The sequence below is a fragment of the Vigna umbellata genome, chromosome 7 (assembly GCF_029865625.1).
Source record: "Vigna umbellata cultivar VRB3 chromosome 7, Vumbellata_1.0, whole genome shotgun sequence".
Classification (NCBI taxonomy): Eukaryota; Viridiplantae; Streptophyta; class Magnoliopsida; order Fabales; family Fabaceae; genus Vigna; species Vigna umbellata.
In genome coordinates, this window is record NC_142171.1 from 46,642,553 (window position 1) to 46,667,302 (window position 24,750).

Here is a 24,750-nt window from a genome sequence, read left to right on the forward strand (position 1 = left end):
GATGCCAAGTAAGAGGAGGAAAACGGTGATGCAAATGCAGTGTTGACGTTTGGGTGCATTGGGTCTGAAGCGTGAAGGTGTAGCTTTGTCCATGTTGTGGACTTGATGGTGAGGAACTTTGCCAGGGAAACGGTAGTGTGTGTAATGGGTAGGGTTAGGATTATGGTTAGGGTTATTAGGGATATGGTTAGGGTTAGGGATATGGTTGTGGTCTTCTTGATGCTGTATATGCATTTCTGCCATGTGAGGAGTCTTTGATATGCAGTTAAAGAGGTTGTGTTTGTGAGTGTTAGGTGTATCATATATGAAGATGGTTCTGTAGAAGTGGCAGCTACAAATGGTGGAGGTTGTGGAAATAGTGAAGAAGTTAAAAGGTGAAAGGAAATCCATATGAGACGGAATAGCAGGGAAACTTGGAATCAAAGCATGAGGGTGTGTTTCTCTCTTTTAGTTTTTTTAGATCATATCAATGGCTGATTATTGATCTCACTTGATGCTGTGTTTTACTTTTCTTTCTTCTTTTTTGTTTCCTGTTTTATGCCTTGCTTTGTCTTTATCCAACTTTGTTTCTTTATTTGCTTTTACCAACGTAACGTGAATAAGATACACCTAAGTTAACATGACACTCGTTTACATCTTTGTTTTAAAAAAATGTTAGATGTAGCTGCATAGAAATAGGTGCATATTTGATATTCAGAAAAACTAAAATATATTGTGTGGCACAATTAATAATCTCCTATAATTTAGAAGTTAAGATAAAACAATTTTTCCTATTTTATTTTTTAAAAATAATTTTGGTTCCATATGTCTAATAAAGATTCAATAATTTTTCTTGATTTACTTTTGACTTATGGTTCCTATGTTTTTTTTAAAGAACTCAATCTGTAGAATTAATTAGACTTAAATGTTTATTTTGTCCTCATGTTAAGAGGTGAATTTCTGTTTAGTATTCGGTTTTAAAAATGCTTTTATTTTATCCCAAAGTAGTATAAATTGTATCAATTAGATCCCTCCCGTGACGAATCTGCACTTTTTCTTCTCTCTCCTCTGTATTTTTTGCAATGTTCCAGCTTTTTATGTTCTTCTTCCTCACTTTTTCTTCTCTCTCCTCTACATTTTCTGCACTAATATATTGGATTGTAGTATTAGACTTCTTTTTCCATGGATGTGGCGGGTAAAACTCATTTACACAGATAATTCAAACCAAATTTTAAAAACCCACATTCATTTTTTAGCTTAAAAACATGCAAACTGACAACCACAAGGCTTGCGGGTTACATGGGTAGTCCGCGAGCCTTTGCCCAAATACCCAGTTCTAACCTAAAAAGCATCTAAAGTTTCTGTAATAAAATTTAAAGGTCATCCTAGAATAGCAATAGCTTAAAATAAAATTGACAATAATATTCTATAACGATTAAAGTATGTGAATTTGATTTTACATATGCACAACTATAATGAATAGTTGTGCAACACAACAGTCAAATTAATATATGAGATTGACTATATCATGTTGACTTGATGACGAACTACTTAAAAGAAGAAACAACACATAATAAAAATTACACCAATATTGTAGGAAAAATAAACCTTTTTACAGACTATAATTTATTTCTTCTCCAAATGTGTTCTTTTTTATTCTTTGAAAGACATCACATTCTCAAAAACTTCTCTATGACCAATATACTATCCTTTCACTATGTTAAATTACAAAATTATCTCTACTTGTATTCCACACATCACTCCCTATAGTGAGCCTCTTACCTAGAGACATCTTCCCTTCGAAAACTCTATTAAGGCTATAAAAATTGTAACTAGAATCATTAACCATAAGCACTCTTTTTACCCTCGGCAGAGCCAAATTATCTACCCATGGGGAAAGAAAAAGCAAATGATTGTATTATACATGTGAAGAAAACTAGCGCACCTGAGCAAAGGAAAACATCACCAGGTATAAGAGGTTAATATGAATGCATTGATCCAGTCCAAAAAAGCGATGAAATACTCAGTATACCACATTAATCCTGCAAATATAAAACCATCAAGTGCTTAGTAAATGTGTCAACTGAGGAGGTTCAATGATGCAACAACCACAGTAAGGTAGGTGCTACAGTGTTTAGTATGTGAACATTCATATATACGATGAGATATGCTTGCAAACCAAGGCAAAAAATTGTTTTTGGAGAAACAATGGTTGACCTTCCCTGGACTATTTTTTTTTTGGTACATAGCAAATATATTATTTATATATAATTGGGAAGTCCGGTCTAGAAAAAGGGGGGAGACGAATTTTCATCTGAAAGTTATCTTAGATCATATGTGACTATTTACAAGAGAAGAATACGTTCATAATTGGTGTCTAGAAGTACCTACAAAGACGATGGCTTAAACCTTGTACTCATGGAGATGCATCCACTTTATCGAAGACCATTTATTTTCTTTAATTACTGGATAACCACTTGGGAGCAATGATAAAATTTAAATTAATTTACTAGTCATTGCCTTCAAGGAACCAAAAGAAATTGTGAGAATAGAACACTGTGTCGTGTGGCTTTTAATTTCCACAAGTGGCAAGAAAAAATTATGGAATGAGATGGCAAGAATATTCTCAACATATGGTTCATACATAACATATTCATTATAATTTTCTCAGAGGCCTGAAATAGAGCAAGCACGCAAAAGAATAAACGCAGCAACAAATGCATACACCAAGCAGAGCCTAAATGTAGAAAAATGGCTCATAATTGAATGTGTAAAATATGGATAAATTGAACTTAACGCGCTATAGTAACAATCTGTATTTACAGCTCATTTGGTGACAATTATGAAGAGTTTCTAACCATGTAAACTAGATGGATCTAATGAGGCATCAGGCCTCATGCTCCAAAATAGCAGAGTGTCTCCCCTTTTTGGTTTCACGGACAGACCCTTTCTTGCACATTGGGATAAATCATTCCACCATGGCACAGAGCTAAAATTTGCAGTTGCTACAAGAAATACAGTCTCACCACCTTCTTCAACATCTGAACTGCAGATTAAGCAAAGAAAAAACAAAGTGAAATATCATGTTTCAATCTAAAATCCATTAGAAACCACAGGCAAGAACATAATTTGTAAAGACAATGACAACTTACAGGTACATAAGGACTGTAGCAATACGTTGGCCTCCATTCCTAGTGTTGAACTCATCAAGGAAGTAATCATAGTGAGGCTCGTATTTTTTCCCTACTTCGTAATGAAGAATTTGAAGTCCTTCTCCATTTTCTGAATATGATAAATTTAAGCAATAGTAAATGAGAAAAAATAAATAGTCAAATCAGGCCCACGGATTAGAAATGTTATTAACAAACATAAAATGTTTTGACAAATACACATGCATAATGTATTAATACACAGTGGTCCTTAGTCCAGCAAGGCATATGTTCATCGGACTCCTGTGTCCAAACCCTGCTAGGACCTCCTGTGTTTCCATTTGCCCCATGACTTCCCAAGTCATGATCTCTGATTATAACAAAAATAAACGTACTGAGACAACATTATCATGACATTCAAAAATACTCTGGTTATGATCTCCATCCCCGTATATACAGAACAATTTCCTTTTTGCACAATATTATTATGCTTTTCCACAACAACCATCAAAGGCATTAAATAAATTCTTCAAAAGAAGAAATATCCTCCTAATCTTAACTCCCATTCTGAATGGGGAAGAGTAGCAACTATACAGGAAGTGGTCCTTTCAGGGCCTCCATGGGCCCATGCGGTTGGTGGAGCTGCTCTTGCGGGAGCCAAAAAAGCGGGTGGAGGCGGACTCACGGGAAGGGCTTTGGACGTAGTATACGGGTCGGCGAGGAGAGCGGGGCAGTGAGGACTGGGAGAGGCTGCTAACCTCGGAGTCTGTCTTGGTCAGTATTGGCACGTTGTCATTGGGTTTCATGTTTCTCTCTCTTGTTTGTGTTGAATTTGATGTGAGGAAGAAGAGAGAGAAAAAAAGCTGGAACATTGCAGGAAATGCAGAGGAGAGAGAAGAAAAAGTAAACGGAAGGAATTTAATTGATACAATTTATACTACTTTGAGATAAAATAGAAGCATTTTTAAAATCGGGTACTAACAGAAATTCACCCCTTAACATGGGGACGAAGTAAGCATTTAAGCCTATTAATTAACTTTAAAGATGACTAAAAAAATTACATATTATCAACAAGTGTTATTTACTGGCAATATCAAAAATTTGTTAATAAATTGTGTTTATTTATAGACAAATATTCATTGGTAAAATGTTTATCGATGGAGGTAGAAATTTCACTAGTGAAAGAAAGACTTTTTATACTAATTAAAAAGATTTTTTATACCGGTTTCAAAACCAATATAGATACAAACAGTATAAAAAAACTTTTAGAATTAGTATAGAAAGTACCACTTTTTATGCCAGTTAAATTCACAACTTGTACAAAAAGTATTTCACACATTTATATCCTCTCTATATTTTTTTTCATCTATCTCCCGTCACTCATGTCCAAGCATAAGTGTTTGAATTAGTAAGATGATTTCGAACATGAGTTCTAACAGTTCAAATTCACACATAATTAACTTAACATGCACAAAAGGGAAAAATAGTTGTAAATAATTTTGAGTTTCTTCCCCAACTATAGAGAATAAAAAATATATCCAAACACAACAAATAATTATTCATTGACTCATCCTTCTCTCCTCGTATTATTTCTCTTCCTCTTTCTCCACCTCCTTCTCTAACCCTGACAATCACTCTTACTGATATCCTACACCTACACACCACTCATGATCATCAATGTCAACGCACACGTTACCAGCAAGCTTTTGCATCACCGTAGAGTCATTGTCGTGCCGTCCTCCTCCTCCACTTCATCCTTTTCTCACTCATCTTCCCTTAATACACATTTCGTTTGGGTGAGAAATTTGTCTTTTAAATTGTAACATGTTTACTGATGAAATGAGATTGACAATAATTATGATGATAATGTATCAATGAAAATATTTATCAATAATAATAGTTATAATGTACCAAAAGATTTTACAGATTGATTTCATGTCTACGTAAGAACTCTAAATTAAAATGTGAAATCCAACAGAAAAATCTATTAGATAAATTTGAGTTCACCAATAAATTTATTGTCATCAATAATATTTTTTCAATAATTAAAAAAATTATTTTAATGGAATTGCCATATGTTAATACAATCAATCCTCCTTTTATGCATTTATTATTCAATTTTAAAAACAAAAATGAAAGAAATAATTGATTTAACAAAAACGATCACATTGAGTTTTCTTTAAAACAAAAATATATAAGAATCTCATCAAGAAAATAGTCCGAGAAAAAACATTAAATCCTCTCACAAATATAGAAACTAAAAGCATATTAAACCAAACAAAATTAATATAACTTCAAATTGAAAGAAAAAAAAAAACAATACTGCTAACTTAACATTTTAATGAAAAATCATATATAAGAATATTTTTTAAATATTAATCAAACTTGATATTGAAAAATGATCATAATTTTTAATTGAAAATAAAAACATTTAATTAAATTGAGAATAAATTAAACAAATAATAATTTTATACTAAAAGTATAAAATTCGTAGTCATGTGACAATTATTTTATAAAAGAAATGAAGTGTTTATGCATTTTGAAGGTTCAATCATTAATGCATGAAAAGAACAACTTAAACGTGGATCGAAGGAGATTTGCATGCATCTGGACAGGGTTGCATTTATTCACTTATTCTCTTGTGATCCCAAATCACAGACACCTCAACAAGAAATAATTGATCAATAGTTATTGACATTTAAAAGACAGAATGATTTAATGCAGAAAGGACAAATGAATTTAATGCATTATACAAAATAAAACCAGTTATCCCATTGGAAGTGTCAAATTTGGGTCAATGATATGAATTAAACAAATAAATGATAATGAACAAGTTCAACATTATATACCTTAGAAAGTAGAGTAAATCAGTCAAATTATTGGTAAAGTATTTAGTCACAAATTATTAATTTACAAATTGTGGTTTATTAAATTGAAAAATAAAAAAAAATTTCAGCTTTAAGTTAGATTTTATTAATCAAATAAATTAAATTTTAATTTTAAAAATTTGACATTAAAGATTGACATAACTTGTTTATATATTATATATTTAATTATTTTTTAATATAGTGTTATTTAGGTTTTATTTAGATGCTAACACACTTGATTTACAAATTATATATGTTGTATTATAATTCGTATATATTGAGTTGCACTTATATAAACAGTAACTTCTTTTCTAATATATGAATAATTTTTTCTGAGAATTTATACATATATTTTATTAGGAGATATTAATATTTAAATAATTAAAGATACTATATTTTTAAACTTGAAAAACAATTTAATTAAGAAAGTTTTCATAAAAATAAAGTTAATTAAGTTACAAAGTCAAGCTTAATATTTTTTTAATATATCAAACTCAAGTTTGTAATTATGATTGATGGAAAGAAGTTATTTTACAAGCAGACAACTCTCAACAAATTGACTCGATCTGATTTGTTTGCAACCTTAAATTAGAGAATAACCAATGCAAGATAGCATTGAAAACATGTATTAATTACCATAAACTCATCTTAACTAGGTAATGTTGAATTCAATTCAAATATTAAACGCAAAAGCTGTGTTGAATAATTTGTTGTGTCAGCAGATAAGTTTTAAGAATCTTAATTAATTAATTTACTCAAATGCTAGAATTGAAATATTGAATTATTAAATTATCAAATTGAAACCAAATAAAATTCAGTTTAATATACGTAAACTAGGCTGTAGGAGAGATACTTAGTTAAGACTTAAATATTATTTTTGTTATTATTTTCGTGATTTTATTTAATGTGAGATTTATTTTGTTGATTGGTTTTTATTCTGGTTAATTATATTTAATTTAGTCATTTTTTATTATTTTATCTAAATTGTTAAAAGAGGGTATGCCATGTTTCCGTTTGTGATTTTTTTAAGTTTTATTTATTTTTTTTTTCTTAATTTAAAAAAATTGTCCACCTATCAAATCAATCATGTGCTATGCGAATATCTTAGGGTCACATGTCAAGTGTTAGTGTCATGTATTAAGTCAATATCAATGCCAATGTTATGTGTCGAAGTCTTATATTCAATTTAGTTTCAATTTTCCTTAATTTTGTCCCAATTTTTGTTAATTTTGTTCAATTCAGTTCCAATTTTGTTCCTCTTTAAACTAAGACCAACTTTAATTTTTATTAAAATTCACGTTTCTATTAAATATTTCTTTTATTATTTTTAAACCAACACTATCTGTATTATTGGTGTAACATCCCAAAAATATAACAAATATATATTATGGTAGTCCACAATTCTGATATAGGAGAACAGTTAGGAGTCAAACTTGTAGCTAAAGTCTTAATAATTACAGTCATCCCAAAAATGACTATAATTTAAAACTTTAAACACCCGTAAGAGTATTTCAAGATAGTATAACTTAACTAAGAAATCCTAAACAAACTAAGTTGCAGCATCATCACCATCCAGGGCCTGCTCCAGGGGTACCTCATCCACCTCTGCTCACATCCAAGTGGATGATCATTGCAACAGAAACACGACACAATAACAGACAAACACAAGAAGAAGGGTGAGCTAGATATACAAAAATCATGTTATACAATCACACACAACATGCATAGTTCACTCAAAACATGGTAAATGACATTACAAGACTTGTTGCGTTATAAACCGACTCGTCCGGACTAGAATGATTGTCGAGCTATGGCGGGTTATGCACTCGTAGTGGCCTCTACTGCTTTGCAAAGTCGTTGCCAATGGGTTCCACCCTACCACACTCATGAGGTTAGTCCGTTCCACGCCCTGGAGCATACTGGAAGCCTCCAAGACTAGGACCTCCTACTACTCCTCACCACATGGATCAATCATCTCTGCTTGAGAATGAAAGACCATTGGAGCGTCAGGAAAACCCCCAAGACTGAGCTACCATGCAAATCATTCTAAACATTCAGGGCACCACCATGAATCTTCTCCTTGAAGATCATGGAATTACATCCAATAACATAGGGCACCACCATGTGACCTCCCTTTGAGATCCATGGAATTACGTCCATAACATAGGGCACCACTATGTGACCTCCCTTTGAGATCCATGGAATTACGTCCATCAACCATACTGTTACACTTACGCCAATCACAACTTTGTTTCATACATACTTCCAAACTATAATTCACACACAATACAACATACCCTCAATCATGTTGCAAAATCAAGTCACCCAAATCAGTTATATAGACATACATACATCCTGGCAGTCAAACAACATCAAACAGCTCAAACAGATGAGGAAAAATGTGAAACTCACTAAACCAGGTCGCACAGCGCACCAGGGTGCAAGACAAGACAGCAAAAATTCGCACAGCGCACCACCCTTAATGCGTTGGGCGAATTTTCCTGACAAGAGGACAACTAAAATTCGTATAGCGCACCAAGTTTGTGCACTATGCTAAACTAAAATTCTAATACCCATTATCAGTCACTAAACCCTCGCATAGCGTCCCTAATTCGCTATTCGAACTAATTTGGCTAATTTTCCAGGTTAGCAACAGTCGCAAAGCGACTACATTCGCTACGCGACTTATAACACAGAGAGCAACCCTCTGTTATAATTCGCATCGCGCACAGAGTCGCTATGCGAATGCCCTGGCAGAGAGCACCTCGCCAGGGTGACTCGCTGAGCGAAAGGCTTCGCTCTACGAATGTGCAAAATCTGCACAATGAAATTCTGCAGATTTGCACAACTCTACCACTCCAAACTCATTCTAACCATTTTGGTGAACTTCTAACACCCCCAACTCGAAGTATATATTGAATTAAACATGCCTAACTGATTATAACCCTTCCTAACATCTTTTTAAAGTGTTTATGCATTGATTTATACTTGAAAACTGAAAATCTCTCAACCTAGGGGCTCAAATATAATTCTACCACCTTGAGTCTGATTTTGACCATTTTAGGGGTCTAATTAGGTCCCAATTGACTTGCCTAAACCACCTAAACTGACCAGAATGATCTGTAATGCCCCATTCTCAATTTGACCACCTTAGTTTCTCTAATAAGACCCTAAACACCCTAATTCACTTAAGTGTTGTTCTAATCACCTATTTAGAAGACTTCACTTCATCTAGCCATTCAATATCAGTCTCAAACCTTATCCATACCAATTCATACGTACAATTCCACAGATTCACTATTAGACAAAAAAAAGCAAATTTGAGCAATCGAGTTCACATACAACATTTTCAATTCCAGTACAAACAACACCCATACATAACAATCCATACATACGTTATTTCCCCACATCAAACAACAATTTATCTCATGCACACCCTAATCTACAGAACAGAAAGCAAGATCTAGCTCCCCTTACCTTGAAGTTGAGCAGCACAACCCACTAGAACGCTCTAACAGTACCTCACAGCAATAACCTAAACAGTGCCCTACAACCACCAAAAATGTGATGGAAATCGCTCTTAGAGCTGGGATGGACAGAAAAACAAAAGGACAAGCTACCAGCTGCATGCAACCAGTAGAGTGGCATGCCCTAGGTTCCAAAAACAGTGGAGGAGACGGGAAAACGACTTACCAGTCGGAATGAAGAAATGTTCGGTAGAAATGGAGCTCTCTACGTCGCGGATGCTTGGGCAACACAAAAATCAAATTCCTACGGTTCTTTGAGCTGGAAATCTAGAGAGAAGGCAGAGAAAGTTTAGGGCATGAGAGTTTCAGAGAGAAGGAGAAATGAAGTTCAGGGGAAGAAAATGGGTTCTAAAGAGCCCTCCTAAGATCAAGTTGGCCTTAGTTTGATGGGTCTGTCTGCCCCACATAACGCCCAGAGACCCTTTTATAAATTTACAGACCCTTACAATTGGAATATAATTATTAGATTTATGTTTGATATTTTTTTATATGTAAAAAATAGGGTTATAGTTGGTTTAAAAATAATGAAAAAATTTCTTTTGATTTTAAAAACAATAAATAATTTTCCTTTTAATTTTAAAAATAAATTATAATTTTCCTTCTACTATTAGAAATAAATTAGAATTTTCCTTCTAATTCTAAAAAATGAAGAATTTTCCTTCTAATTTTAAAAATAATGAATAATTTTCCTTTTAATTTTAAAAATAATGAAGAAATTTCCTTCTAATTTTAAAAATAATGAAGAATTTTTCTTCTAATTTAAAAAATAATTAAAAATATTCTTTTCAATATTAAAAATAATGAAAAAGAATTCATCTAATTTAAAAATAATAAATAATTTTCCTTCTAAAATTTAAAATTGAGACTAAATTAAACAAACAAATGAAATTTGGGAGTAAATTGAACAAACATAATGAAAACTTTGACTTAATTGAATACAGTACACTGACACATGACATTGATACTAACTTGACATGTAGTATTGACATTTTCATGTGACATAATGTTGACTTGAATCATGGACAACTTTTTTTAAATTAAGAAAAAATCTAAAAAACAAAATATGAACTAACACATGACACGCAATGAGACCAAATTGAACATAATTTACAAAAATGAAAATAATTTACAAAAATAGGAATCATAATGAATATCCAAAAATAATGAGTTTCACATTAAAGAGAGTGGACCAGGATCAAAAGAATATTTAAACTTTTAGTTAACATTAATAACATTAGTATGGACACGATACTTTAACATCACAACAAATACACTCATTTAAAATTCTAAAATAATAACATTTTAATTATATTTATATTAATTTTAATTTAAAAGTATAATATATTATTATATTATTAAAAGAGTGTTAAATGGATGTATTTTTAAGTGTGAAACTAACCCTTTCTATTTATTTATGTTATACATCATTGTCATTACATTAAGATTTTATTAAAAAAAATGTAAAAAAATCACATAAATTATCTCGTGCAAAGTAAAAAATAATACTTTTTATGAAAAAAAGTTAATAATTTTAAAATTATTTCATACTTTAAGCTCTATATACTAGGAAAAAAAAGGCATTTCTCAACATATTAAAAATTTTGTTATTAGTTCGTACTTTCACATTTCAAAAAATATCTTTAATTTTTATAAGTTTTTGTTTTGGAAGATTTAGTGTTAACTTTCTTTAGTCTATATTTATTAAGTTTCCTTGTAATCTAAGTCGGATCCTCTTCAGTATTAAAATATTCTCTCTCACCAAACATATTAGTCCATTTAAAAGTTATTTTTAATTTATCTACAAAACAAGTCTCCTTACATATCAAATATTATGAGTTGTCGTTATAAATTGAATCTCTAATTGTTATAAACCCTGCAAATAAGAGTGTCAAAATGGGTAGTGATCCAAGGACCAACTCACGAAACAAGATGGACCGGGTTAGAACGGGTTGAGTTGATTCACTTTGTCATCTATGAAATATTCATAATGGAAGTGATATCCTCCAAAGAAGACATACAAACCAAGAAATCAAATTTACTTGCACACCACAATCTAAATTTTTCTTAAGAAAATTTTCATTTTTCACTGTACAAATATTATCATGATTACCTTTCATTAGTTCAGGTTCAAAACCAATTAAGGATTTTAATTTTTTTTTAAATGATAATTTTATCACTCTTTAACTATTTAATAACAGTAATAAACACGGTAATAAATTGTATACCTCAAATACTTCCTCATTTATTTAATCTTTATCGCCGATAAAAAAAACAGTAATAAAAATAAACGCTTAATTTTAACTAAAAAAGGTTAAATTGCCATGGCTCGGGTAGGCATGTCTCTTGTGAAAAACTTCACTAAAAAACATTTATGGAGAACCTAGTTTACGCGAATTGTTATTTTTAGAAGATGGACCAGATGAATTAAAAAAAAAACTAAAAAATTCAGTACTACCGAACGCTCCTTAATTTATTTTACAGAAAGAAGCAAAATGTTAAGAGTGATATAGTAATAGAACTGCCAATGATGAAGAAAGAATAGCCAATTTTTTTTTTCTTTTGGATCAGCAATAAAATAGCCGAAGAAGGTGATGTGGCTCGATCTGAACCCTTTCGGAAATGTATGGACAAAATTAATTGTGAAGCTTCTGCATGATGTGCCGATTATTGCTAACGTGTCTTCATTACTATTTTGAGTTTGGAGTTTGGATGATTGCGTCTTGCAGTCCCACATCATCCTAGACATTATGGTGTCCCACAAGTGCACATTATTGATGCTTTTCCTGTACAAGTCCATGTGCTGGTTTCATCAAGGACCACTCTTCAATGTCAATGTATCCACAGCCGCAGTCAATCGTCCACCATGTAGCCACTATGAAACTGCTTTCTTTGTCTTTATTAACATTCGGCATTTCAGATAAACTGCGTTCCAATCTCTTCATTAGAGACGAGGAAAGAAAACTGTAGAACATGAACATGAACATGCGAGGGAACCATACAGTATTCAAGCCATAATTCATATACTCACCCAGGTTACCACCACCTTCCAAGTGGCACGGAGACTTACAGGTATGCAATCTTACCTTGGCACTTATTGCTATGTATCGAGTAAACAGAGAATTAATGTCAGTAATGGTTGCAAACTGAAATAGATAGGGCAACTGCATGATGTGAGTTTAAAACCATGCTCAACAATCGATTGCAAAGAACGATCCTTCAACTGTAAAACCAGAGATTCTCGAGGGTTTTTTTTTTTTTTCAAACTGAAACCTACAAACTATGTAACTACAGACCCATACAAGTATTTAACCAAGAAATCATATACACAGGGTAAAACCAAATCGATCCCGCTAAATATTACAAAATCCTAATTTTGCAAGCGGCAGTACAAATATAAATTCAGAAGGAAACACCATAGAATAAATGACCCTGCCCTTTAGTTATCTCCCTACTGGCCTACTCTTACTTTGTCTAATGCTTCACGATAAACAGATTCCACCAACACACAGAAACCAAACCAACCTACAGCTAATCCTTGTTGACGCAATCGGTGTTACAGTCAGCAGTAGTTTAATACTACAGGTAGCCTAAGTAAATTAAAAAACAAATTTCATGAATCACCACCGGCATCAGCAACTGGACGATCATTGTGTACTTGGCGAACAAACTGCCCTTTGACCCGAGGACGCTGCTCTGCCAGCCTTTTCCGGCTTTGATATCGAACCTTTACAACAAATTAAGAGTTCTTATTAATAAGATCATCAGCAGAAGATGGTATAGGAGTTTCCAACCTAACTCTAGTCATAGATTTATCTTTACCATATATACTTTTAAAGTAAACTAGCATTTTACTAACAATAACAATGCTGGTTGTAATACCTTTTTCTCGAAGCATCGCTCTTTCCGCTTCAGTCGAAACTTGGTTAGAGCTGCTTCTCTTTGACTAGTGTGATGAGATTCTGTGCCTCGAGACCCATCATAATTATGACAAACACTATCGCTGAAAACTTCTGGGTTGTTCTTGGATACTATAGCTGAAGTAGCATGCCCATCATTTCCACTGTCCATGCTTCCATACGCACTACTGTTGACATGATATGAAGCATCATGGCATAAACTATTACCAGCACTCTGATCAGCAGCAGGAGAATCACGCCTTGCCTGATCCAAATCAGTGTCTTCCTTTACATTTTGATTAAGACATGTAGCATCATTGGAATATTCATGATATTGGTCAGAGTTGTGACTTTCAGGATTGGACTGGGAGGAGGTACTTGTGGGAAAGGGAGAACTCTCGTTCTGGCAGACTGGTTTCGGACTCCACACAGGGTGAGTACCAGATGTTGCGTAGAACACTGAAGTGAAAACATTACCATGTCCCTTGGACTTAAGATCGGAAACAACCCCTGAAACAGGTAACATTCCACATTGACTGTTTGATAATTTTGGCTTAACTTGTCCATACTGATCAATGACCGTACCGATCATATTCTCCAGGTTTTTATTTGAGCCACCATACTGACAACAATTTCCAGAAGTAGTTCGAGACAATTTATGGGATTCGTGAGAATCCCAACTGGGGTTGTTTACTTCGGCGGATGTAATTGATGGTGTTCGAAAAAGAGGGTGCACCAATTTACTATTACTATACCTGCATATAGAAATTGTCACCCACCGTCAGAAAATGAGCAATCGCAAAGAATTATTGCAAGTTGATTTTCTGAAAGGATCACTAGGAAACATAATTTAGAATGAAAGATTGGATATTGATTTCACATCATCCAAGTGAAAGCTTAAACATGGCCTTTAATTTTGGGTGCTGGGGGTTGGGGTAACCATAAGGGTGCAGAAGTTTATTGATTAACAAAGAGGGGCCAACCTGTTTAGTTTAACAAAGTGATTATTTGATCTATAAACTCGAAAATGAAGAATCCAATTTATTTTAACAAGCCTCATTGAAGAATTCCTCTTAATGCAGATGACGGTGCACAAAAGCACGCACATTTGTGTGGTCTCTTCAGTATTTAAGGTTTTAGAAGCATAAGGCTCTAAGTTTTACCATGAATTGGATCCTTCCATGAGATTATAATAGATCATAGGCTCTCAAAATTATGTTTCACTCCAAATCACCATTTGTTCAGCTGTCACCACAATGTTAATTTATAACAGCATAAATCAAACTGACAAAAAGACATAAAAGAACATGAGAGAAACAATATAACAAAACTCGACAAAGAACTTCCTTCCACTGGTCAAAATTAGTTTCTTACAAGAAAGATTTTACGGTATTGTAGATGTCATTTAAAGAACCAAAAAAGTCACAACAAAACACAGAACTCACCAAGAAAACGCAGAGGTGTTTGAATGGTTCAATCTTTGAGATTCCTCAGTTGCTTCGCTTGCTTGTTTACATGAACTTCCAGGAAAATCACTTCTTAAAGAAAGTTCCAATTGCGTAACACCATAAAACATGGTTGTATTACCACCATTAAGACTACAGTTTTCATCAGGGTGCTTTGGAAGATTTCCAAATGTTGCAATCAAGTCAATAGCTCCTTTAATAGGTTTCACCCCTTCATCACTGCATCCATGCAACTCAGAACTAATATTAGAATCTCCTATGCCTAAATCAGATTTTAAGATTTCAACCTCAATTTCAGTATCAGCACAGCCATGGTCTTGTTCTAGCCTTAAATCTGCCGATTCAAAAGTTTTGTCGCACCCTGCAGTGTCTGATACAATTATAATTGAATTATCTGCATTAAATGTTTTAACAGATAGCACAACAGTCAATACATTAAAACAAGACAAAAAAACACATTCATATCGAAGTGTAGAATAAAATTAGTATACCTCTTGTTTCATTATCCATCTTAGTTGATTCACTTTCAAATCTGGTAAACTTTTCATACTTCAAATCAATTTTCTGCTGTTTAGACCTTTTCAGCTGGGGCACATCCTGCATGGTTTCCACGTATGTACTATAAACATCCAAAATTGGCAATGTACAAGTGCTCTAGACAAGAGTTTGCAAAACTTACTGTTTCTATGTGAAATTTCAGAAGCAAAACTAATCTAGAAAGGATATTTTCTTCAAGTGAAGTGGTTTTGTAAATGCACTGTGCAATAAAATTTAGGTTGCATGTCTTTATATGTCACTCAATCCATGCAGAGTGAAAAATGTAGAAAGAATTTCAGATATAAAATATAATTAAATTAAAAGTCAATCACTTCACACTCAACAAACCAAACTCCAAGAAAATTGACTCTGAGAATCACAATAAAAGACAAATTTCGCAAAATTGAGGCAGTGAAACTTACTTGAGCCTCACTTAATCTCTCACTGTATTCGTTGTTTTCCTTAGAGGAGGCAACGGAACCACTAGATTTATTGCTTGCAGAATTGTCTTCGGAGGCAGTTTCAAGATTTTTTGGTGAAAATGTTGTAATTGGAGCAGTAGTGCTACTCTGAATAAATAGCATACGGCAGAGAGAGGAAAGAAATAAAAAGAACAAGTAAATATATGTAAATGGGCAAGCCATTATAAAAGAAGAAAATAATACAAAAAATCTCTATAAAAAGATTGAAAAATATGACGTACAGCGTGCCTTCTCCATACATGTTGCCACAAGTTCCCTAGTTCATTCCTCCGAATAGGTTTTATAAGAAAATCAGCAGCCCCTTTTAGCATGCATTTCAACACCATGCTTACAGAATCATGAGAAGACATCACTGCACAGCGATGAAAATAAACCTGAGCTCATTAGCCATTTCTATCTAACATTGAGACTAAAAATACAAATACAAAGTAACAAGTTTACATACTTATGACAGGAATGTTTTTACAAATTTCATGTTCCATGATTAAAGAAAGAAGGGCAAATCCAGATATTGCTGGCAGATCCACTTCAGTTATTATGAGATCTAGCTCGGACGCGTTCTTCTTCAACAACTCCCATGCCTTTAATCCGTCTGGAACCGCAATAACTACATGGAAAAGAAAACTATCATGAAGTAGTAAAGCCTGAAAATTATAATGTCAAGCTGAAATTCGATCATCCATAATGTTTTCCATTATGAGTTTGTTGAAATAATAAATTGTTTGATATTCCAACCAAATATATATACATACATACATACACACACATATAATAAACGGTTACCAGACTTTCCTTCCCGAAATACAATGCAAATAAATACATCATTTGAAACGAAAGAGGCTGAAATTAAAACAATTGGATTATTCACTTTTTGTTCAAAGGATGGAGACAAAATGGGTATCAAGAATATATAACATCTTACACTACACCCCTTGATAAACAAAGATTATTGAAATATTACCAAATATACTTCTACTAAAACCAAAATTACAGTGGGAGTCAAGATTTTAAATTGCGGGTTAGAGTTGCAGTTTCATCGTGTTAATTGCTATGCTTCTACTGTTACGATCATCGATGCTCGTGAACTTGCACAGGGTTGCCGCCTGTTTTTAAAAACCTTGGTAAATTAATCAGGTTTATTGAGTTTTAAACACTCTAAACATAGCGACAAATAAGCCTATGTATGAATGAAAACAGAGATTCTCATTTTCATAAACTCAGGTCATAATTCATCATAACTGCAAAAACTTTATAAAATTTATCACAAAAAAAAAATAGCAACACATTGACCAACGTATCCATGACGTTACCCGAATCGAACAGGTGGAAAATTAAATAGAATTATTCTCTGGATATCACCGCTGTTATACACTTAACCTAATTACATAGACCATAATCAAAACGATAGAACAAAAGCAAAATTTTAGCAAACTAACGGCAACTAGTTAAATAATACAATGCCGCAAACATTATCCAAAAGAAAACGACATAAACAGCGAAATCGATAACAGGTTCTTCCGAATTAAGAAGAAGAAGAAGCAACCTGTGTAACTGCATTTGCGAAGAAGCGCAGCGATTATTTGTCGAGTGGAATGATCAGCTTCTACAAGCAGGACTCTGAGCACCATCCGCGGCAGAAACCTCTCCCACTGAACCCCCTCTGCAGAGCGATCGCCATTGTTGCCCGTCCCGTGCTCTTGCATCGTACTACTCAACTCAGCCATTCTCGAACAAAAGCATGCTTCATTCCACGACCAAACAGAAAACCCCAAATCAGTTACGACGAGGAAGACGAAGAAGAAGAAAACAGAGTAAATGAAATTGACCTCATCACCGTCGTCGTCTTCAGGAGCAACAATAACAACAATAATATAATAATAAATAACTAAATTTGAAAGAGAAAAATGATTTGTTTTGTTTGGAACAAACCCTTCTTCTTCTTCTTCTTCTTCTTTAGTTGCTTCCGATTCTGATTCACTGGTGACCAGCTTTCGCCCACAACCGCGAAAATCGTCAAAAATATCTTCCCACCAAAATCTCCATCCCTCTCACTGGATCATCAAAAGGTGGATAGCTACTCCCATGATGACGTGGCGCAGTTTCCGCCATCCATTATTTTAATATGCAACGCTTGAGGTGATCTTCCGCCATACGTGGGGTCCACCCAATGGACACTTGTCGTCCTTATATCTTCTCTCAGAGCCGATATTTTTCTGTACAGTAATATCTGGTTTTATTTTACAATGCTTTGATCTCGTGGTCTACAGACTGACACGTGGAGTCACCCAGATTTAATCTATTTGTTTTTTCATTCCTTTCTTTTGGTTGTGAGTCCAGTCACTTTAATACGTTATCCATATTCCTTCTTTTTTTTTCATATTAGTAAATATCGAAAATTTTAATATCAAGACGTCATGAAAAATGTGTAAAGAATTATAATATTATTTTTCAACTTATAACCTTAATGTAATGAATTAGTTAAATTTTGTTATGTGACGTTTAGTTTTTATTTTTATTTATTTAATATAAGACTTTTAATTTATATTTAAATTTTTAAATTATATTTGAGTTTTTTAATACACTTTCATTAATCTTAAACGTTGTGGGTTTACCAAAACATTAAAATAAACTTTGTTCTAATATCATTATGGTATTTTAGGTGAAAATAAGAAAATTTGGGACATGTAAGCTAAAAGACAATTCATATAAAAGGCTTTAAGACAATATGTGGGTTGGATCCAATGATTAATATTAGGCCAAAAGTTATAATTAATAGTCAAAACACTTAAACTCATAACAATCCAAATATTATGATTGGGTCCATTTGTCCTATGTCATGCAATAATATTCCTTTCAATAATTATCCTATTGGAAATAGAATTCTTGGATTTGATACCCATTGATAGGAGTAAAACAAAAGAAATATGTGAGATGAAAATAAATAACACAAAGTTTTTCATAGTTTTACACAATACATATATCTAAGTTCATGACTATACTAGGAAGTACTTTATGTTGATGTATCTAAAAGCTTTACAATATGTTACTTATATAACAACAGAGAGAACAATATTCCTCTATATGACATTATGAGAGACTAAAACCAAATTCCACAATATTCGTAATTCTTTTAGATAGAGTTTGACTTATACTATCGCTTAGTGTAATATTTTCATCATCGATTATCCTTGAAAGTTACTTGTCTCACTATAAAGCCTAAACTTATTAGTTGTGACAATCTTGGTTAACATATTAGTTGAATTTTGTGATTTAGATCGTTAACAAAGGCAATTTCAGAACTTATCAAATCTTTGACAAAATTATACTTTGGTTATATATGCTTTTGTTTATAATAAGGGATTGAATTTTAACAAAACATATAACACTCCCAATGTCACTAAATAAAAGGCAATCATTTTCTTCATTTCCTAATTCTCAAGATATTTCTTAGTATCACATATGTGAAATCAAGAGTTGCTCAAAATTCATAACTCATTAAACTTCTTACACCACTGTCTTGGTGTTTGTTTCAAGTCATACAAACTTTTATGAAACTTGCAAACAAGATTCTTCTTGTTTTGTACGTCAAATTCTAATTGTGTCATAAAGATGTCTTCCTTCATATCCTCGTGTAGGAATGTACTTTTAACATCTCTGACTACTTACGATGAAGAGTTTTTGCAACTACAATACTTAATTTAAGTTTGATGGTAGTCATCTTTCATATAAGTATTGGCATGATCTGGGTGAAAATTTGTTCTGATTAAGGGAGTATAACCAATGTGAAAGAGACTCACATTTAAGTGACAATTTAATGAGTTAAGTTTGAGTTAGAGTCACACAATGGGTAAAAATATATGCAAGAGAAACATGTAAAAGAAAAAGCACCCACAAATTTATTGGTTAAGGTTTTGAGTTGAAGATGATGTAATAATATTTTACATGGGTTTCTTATGGCACATTAGTGTCAAATATCCATGGTGTATCCCTGCTAAAAATATCCAATAATTGATATTTGAGTTAATGTCACAAATTTAATTCTTGGTAAGACAATTGTTGAAAACCACATCAATTATACCATGGTGCACATACTAGAGGTCAACCACAACCAAAGAGTTTAATTTATCGTGGAACAATTGATCAAAGAGAGATTGTTGTAGTAACACGTACCAATTGGCTCCGAAGACCTACTACCACAACCTTCATTTTTTTTCTTACAATGAAATGCATTATCTACAAACATGACATAACAACTTTAATTTCTCATTCTCCTTTTTCAGCATTCAAGCTTTCTCTTGTAGACTTCACTAATTCAAAAGAAATTTGGTTGGATCTCAACGTCTTAAGTCGCTTTGGGAGTAAACTTTATGGATGTCAAAGATAGGATTTTTAGAAAGATTAACCCCAATTGATTTTTCTTTCTTTCATCTCTACCATCTTTGGCTTGGTTAAATATCAATCATGTTAGGAATTCAAGGTGAGTTAAAAGTCTGACATTGGATAAAAAGGAGTAAGATGAACAATATATAAGTAGAATGTCTCATAAACCTGTTCCTTAATATTTTGATTTGAAACTGACATCATAATCTCTTATGTGGGTTTTTTCATGTCCCATTAATGCTAAATCTCCAGATGGTCTCCCAATGGTATTAAAACCAATGGTTGCTTGAGAGAGAGGTGTTTCAATGTGGAGAGACTCATACTTGAGGGGGAGAACCTTAAGTTTTTAGTCAAAAATGATATCTTAATCTCTCGTATAGACTTGTTTATGTCTCATTGGCGTTAAGATTTTATGGTACTCGATAAAAAAAGAAAATCTTTAAATAAGATAATAACTAACGTTGTTTTCAAAACACATAATAGTATTTGTCTAAGTTTCACACTTAATCAAATTCATATGCAATAATATAAGTTATCTAATAACAATGTAAATTTGTAAGATTAGCATTATATTATTAATATATTATTAAAGCTATCTGTGAAACAAAAGTATTGTTTTTGTAAAAAAGAACACGTGAAAAGAATGGATTTTTAGATTTTATTTGATCTTTTTATGCTAATTCCCTTTCTTCAAAAGTGATATTTCTATTATTTTATTATTTATTTAAATACTTTAATATTCAAAATAGTTGATAAAACTTTATTGATATTGTTTGAAAAGTGATTATGTGTTAATGACTCTAGGAAAACCTTTTTAAGGATTCATTGACTACACCACTCAACAAGGATTTTCTCACCATAACAATACTTTTATGCTCGAATAAAGAACTAGTTGGTGGAGAAGATCTGAAGGCTAAAGAAGAAATATTGAAACTTCCTCAACAAGATTAACTCCCATAAAGAATTATCTTTCAAGAACACACATGATCACGCCAATTAGTGAAAATTTGTTAAACAATGATGAAATCAAACATTGACCCAACCCTAACCTTATCCTCAACCCCAACATTAATTTAAATCATGTAATTCACAAGAAGGAAACAACTTCCAGGAATTCCATAAAGAAGAGAACACCAAAATGCTACCAGACTCGTCCGAGTGAAAGTTAAGTCAAAAGATTGATTAACACCAAATAGAAAACATGTGGTGGTGAAGAATTTGAGTAATTGTTTATCTTGATACTGAGAGAGTTGATGGAGGTGATAAAAAGTGGAACAGTTGGGAAGAAAGGATTTTCATTTAATTTAAACTTTATATCTTTCATGAATTTAAGTTATGGTATCAGAAAATTGAAGGATGAGAAATGAAAAAGACCATGAAAGAGGTGAAGGAAGTTGAAGAAATAAAGACAAAAGAAATAAGTAAAATAAAATGAAAGATTGAAGAAAGCGAATGTCATTTATAGGTGACTACCTTCTAAACCGTGTTAATACATTGAAAGAGATTATATTAATTTTTTATAAATAAAATGAGATATGAATTAGGAATAAAAAGTTAAGAGATTACATTGAATAAATATCTCAAATAGAAAAAAAAAACCATTAAGTCTTGTTAAAAAACCTTTGCAACCATTTATTCATAATAATTCAATTATAAATTTATCTAACAATTCAATAAATATATAGAAAGTATATTTTATAAAAGAACAAGTTAACAATAAAAAACAAAAATTGATATAATGCTCCATCGATAATTGAGTTGGATATATATATATATATAATATTATATATATATATATATATATATATATATGTTATTATTTAAATTAAACTAAGAGAAAGTGTTTTTGTCAATTCAAATAAAGGTTACTCAATTAGTGTATATACTAATAACATATATATATATATATATATATATATATATATATTTTTTTTTTTTTTTTCGGATTTTACTTTCTCTTATTTGTTTTATTTTCATCCAATATTTCTCAATATCATGTGTTGCTATCGTGAGCTCTCTGTAAACTAGAAACTATAAAATAAAACGTCTTCAATGGTCCAGAAAACACTTTTTCTGTGTTACATGCCACTTTTCATGAAGGCTACCCACAATATAGTTTTGGGATTAGTTTCAAGATTAAAAACAGTCCCATTTCTAAACACACTAACACATGCTACTGTGACCTATAGTAAGGCACCTGTTCGTGATGTACTAGCTTTACTCTGCGTGGAGTTTATTCATGTTCTACATCACAATGCTCTGCAATATGTGTACTAGCAATGGTAGCAGTATTTCATCCCATCGCTAAATTCAAAGACAAATTTGACTCAACAACAATACCTTCATATTACTCATTGCAATTTAAATACAAGAGAAATAGAATAGAATGAACGCATATTTTTTCTGAACTGCCGCAGTGACAGGGTCACCTCTTCTTGACCGACCATTTTCTAGTGTAGAAGCCTCGCAAATGTGCCTCAGCTATACACACTAGAAATCTTCCTCCATGAGTAAAACCAAAATTGCTCCCATTGTTATGCAGACACTTAAGCTTCAGTTAAAGGCTCTGTCCTCTCAACACCCTCTTTAACTATTAGTGTTCGGCCATAAAATTCCTGCAAGAAAGATCAAACTAAGCAACAAACAGTAACAAATGAAACAAAAATCATAAAGTGGTCAAAGCAGATTTTACTGTTCCATTGAGAGACATTGCTGCATCACGTTCCGCCTCTAATTGAAAGGAGAGAAAGGCATAGGCTCGACTTTTCCCTTGTTTAAAATCAAGCAATACTCTGGCACCAACTATATTTCCAAATCTGCTAAAGTGATCTCTCAGCTGTTCAGGTCTCATTGTCTTAGGAAGATTGCCAACATACAGCTTATGAGAAGATTCATAGTATAAGATCCTCTTGGTGGAAGAGTTCGCTTTATTAAAACCCCTCCTTCTAGAATTCACCTCAATTGAAAATCTAACCCTCATTTCGCGCCCATCAACATCCTTCAGTCCAAAACAGAAAAAAAGAAACTAAATCAAACACCTAGACATGCATAATGATTCTAACACGAGCAAAGGAGAGAGAGTTTCACAACTGATCCATCCAATGTAGCAACTGCATTTCTTGCTGAGTATACAGATCCCAGTGTCACGTAACCACAACCCTTACTTTCATTAGTCTCATCATTTCGGCAAACCTGAAATAAACCAAGTACAACACGATAAAGATAAGACCTAATGTTGATTCCAAACTCTCAGTCATAACACTCACCTATCATTTCTGAATTGTTGAGTCAGAATTCAGATTATAATGATAATGACCAGAAATTTTGCTTTATAAACAGTTTTCAAATTGGCCTAGCAAAATTTGACAACTAAAATCTTGTAACCTATTACATGAGCACAGATACTTCTTCCTTATGTTACATTTGTCAGACACTCCTAATTAGGAGTTTAATTGCAGAATTATATTTTGCTAACTAGCTTTATTCACAATTTATAAATGCCACCTTATTTTTGCAAAAAACTATAAAAGAACATTTAAGTTTGAATGAGGAATGAAAGTGACATTTTTGAATTATTTTCCTTTGGATAATACATAAACTAAAATTAAAAACAAAAATACCAGACATGTTTTTCTTGAATAAATTGGACGAGCTAATTCATAATGAAAAAACAAAATTAAAAAACAGAAACAGTAATTAAAGAAAAAAAAGAGGAAGAGAAGCTAAGAGCGTAACCTCAACCGATAGAATGGTCCCATATGGCCTGAACAAGTCAAGCAAGTATGCTGCATCACAGCTTCTGGGGAGGTTGCACACGTACACTTCACACGATTTTCCAAGCCTTTCGTTATCTTCTTCATCCACTAAACCATCACCTTTTTGAGGGTAAACAGATTCTTCTCCATTAATCCGTTCTTCAACCACCTCCCTAGTTTTCCTCTGCGGAGTGAAAGAAGAAGATGATGAAGGTTCTGGAGATGTGCGGGAACGCCGTGGAAGCCCGAAATGTAAAACGAATCGTTTCACTTGGGGTTTGTACAGTTTGAAGGGTAGCACATAAGAAGAAGAAGGTGGTGTAAAGAAAGTGTGAAAAAGGGTGTGTGGCATTTTATGTTTTGTTTTGCTTTTATCCACCCAAAGAGAAAGTGTGAGAAGTGCAGTAGATAGAACAGAGGATAACAAATTAAGCTTGCGCCTAAGTTATAACACTATCTCAAAAACCTAAGTAAAATGTACAGAATGAAAACTAAAATCTAATTAGAAAATTGTTTTAATTGACAAAATTGTTTTTCAGTGATAATTCATGAATATTTCTTTTTAGTATTTTTTAATTAAAAGATTAAATTTTATTTTCGTTTAAATATGTTTGTGATTTTTTTATCATTTTGGTTTCTAATTCTTTGGCACAGTGGATAGGTTTCATCAGACATGTAGTATCAGGTAGCGTCTCCAGTAACATAATTTCTG

At 32.7% G+C, this 24,750-nt stretch overlaps 3 protein-coding genes across 5 annotated transcripts; all 3 read right to left on the reverse strand.

The window, feature by feature from the left end:
• Positions 1 to 2,382: 2,382 nt before the first annotated feature.
• LOC124841211 (putative prolyl 4-hydroxylase 10) lies at positions 2,383 to 12,689 on the reverse strand. Its single transcript, XM_088095381.1, has 5 exons — positions 12,340 to 12,689; positions 9,689 to 9,741; positions 3,132 to 3,261; positions 2,838 to 3,025; positions 2,383 to 2,456 (listed from the first exon to the last, which is right to left on the reverse strand). The coding sequence occupies exons 1-5, from the start codon at positions 12,687 to 12,689 to the stop codon at positions 2,383 to 2,385; spliced, it is 795 nt and encodes a 264-aa protein (XP_087951507.1).
• A 164-nt stretch (positions 12,690 to 12,853) lies between these two features.
• On the reverse strand, positions 12,854 to 17,989 carry LOC124841209 (two-component response regulator-like APRR9). 3 transcript variants are annotated; one of them, XM_047317441.2, is made up of 9 exons: positions 17,833 to 17,989; positions 17,447 to 17,644; positions 16,349 to 16,510; positions 16,125 to 16,255; positions 15,844 to 15,990; positions 15,376 to 15,481; positions 14,864 to 15,278; positions 13,402 to 14,173; positions 12,854 to 13,246 (listed from the first exon to the last, which is right to left on the reverse strand). In XM_047317441.2, the coding sequence occupies exons 2-9, from the start codon at positions 17,625 to 17,627 to the stop codon at positions 13,133 to 13,135; spliced, it is 2,028 nt and encodes a 675-aa protein (XP_047173397.1). In that variant the 5' UTR covers positions 17,628 to 17,644; positions 17,833 to 17,989; the 3' UTR covers positions 12,854 to 13,132. The 3 variants fall into 3 exon arrangements, with proteins under 3 accessions (XP_047173397.1, XP_087950410.1, XP_047173398.1); XM_088094284.1 differs by having other exon boundaries at positions 14,864 to 15,254; positions 17,730 to 17,887; XM_047317442.2 differs by having other exon boundaries at positions 17,730 to 17,887.
• Positions 17,990 to 22,297: 4,308 nt separating this feature from the next.
• On the reverse strand, positions 22,298 to 24,490 carry LOC148196419 (28 kDa ribonucleoprotein, chloroplastic-like). The gene is made up of 4 exons (XM_088093982.1): positions 24,019 to 24,490; positions 23,371 to 23,475; positions 22,976 to 23,281; positions 22,298 to 22,898 (listed from the first exon to the last, which is right to left on the reverse strand). The coding sequence occupies exons 1-4, from the start codon at positions 24,388 to 24,390 to the stop codon at positions 22,830 to 22,832; spliced, it is 852 nt and encodes a 283-aa protein (XP_087950108.1). The 5' UTR covers positions 24,391 to 24,490; the 3' UTR covers positions 22,298 to 22,829.
• Positions 24,491 to 24,750: the final 260 nt, after the last annotated feature.

Bases quoted from the DNA above. Each gene is read 5' to 3' on its own strand.
- LOC124841211 (XM_088095381.1), bottom strand. From the start codon at position 12,689: ATGCAGTTGCCCTATCTATTTCAGTTTGCAACCATTACTGACATTAAT. The intron at 9,742-12,339 runs GTCCTTGATGAA...GTGTTGCCCAAG, and splicing joins TACATTGACATTGAAGAGTG to CATCCGCGACGTAGAGAGCT. The intron at 3,262-9,688 runs GTAAGTCGTTTT...TATCATATTCAG, and splicing joins ACATTTCTTCATTCCGACTG to AAAATGGAGAAGGACTTCAA.
- LOC124841209 (XM_047317441.2), bottom strand. From the start codon at position 17,627: ATGGCTGAGTTGAGTAGTACGATGCAAGAGCACGGGACGGGCAACAAT. The intron at 15,991-16,124 runs GTACGTCATATT...CTATTTATTCAG, and splicing joins ATGTATGGAGAAGGCACGCT to AGTAGCACTACTGCTCCAAT. The intron at 15,482-15,843 runs GTAAGTTTCACT...GAAACCATGCAG, and splicing joins AGAGATTAAGTGAGGCTCAA to GATGTGCCCCAGCTGAAAAG.
- LOC148196419 (XM_088093982.1), bottom strand. From the start codon at position 24,390: ATGCCACACACCCTTTTTCACACTTTCTTTACACCACCTTCTTCTTCT. The intron at 23,476-24,018 runs GTTACGCTCTTA...GGTTTATTTCAG, and splicing joins GGACCATTCTATCGGTTGAG to GTTTGCCGAAATGATGAGAC. The intron at 23,282-23,370 runs GTGAAACTCTCT...TTTGGACTGAAG, and splicing joins CTACATTGGATGGATCAGTT to GATGTTGATGGGCGCGAAAT.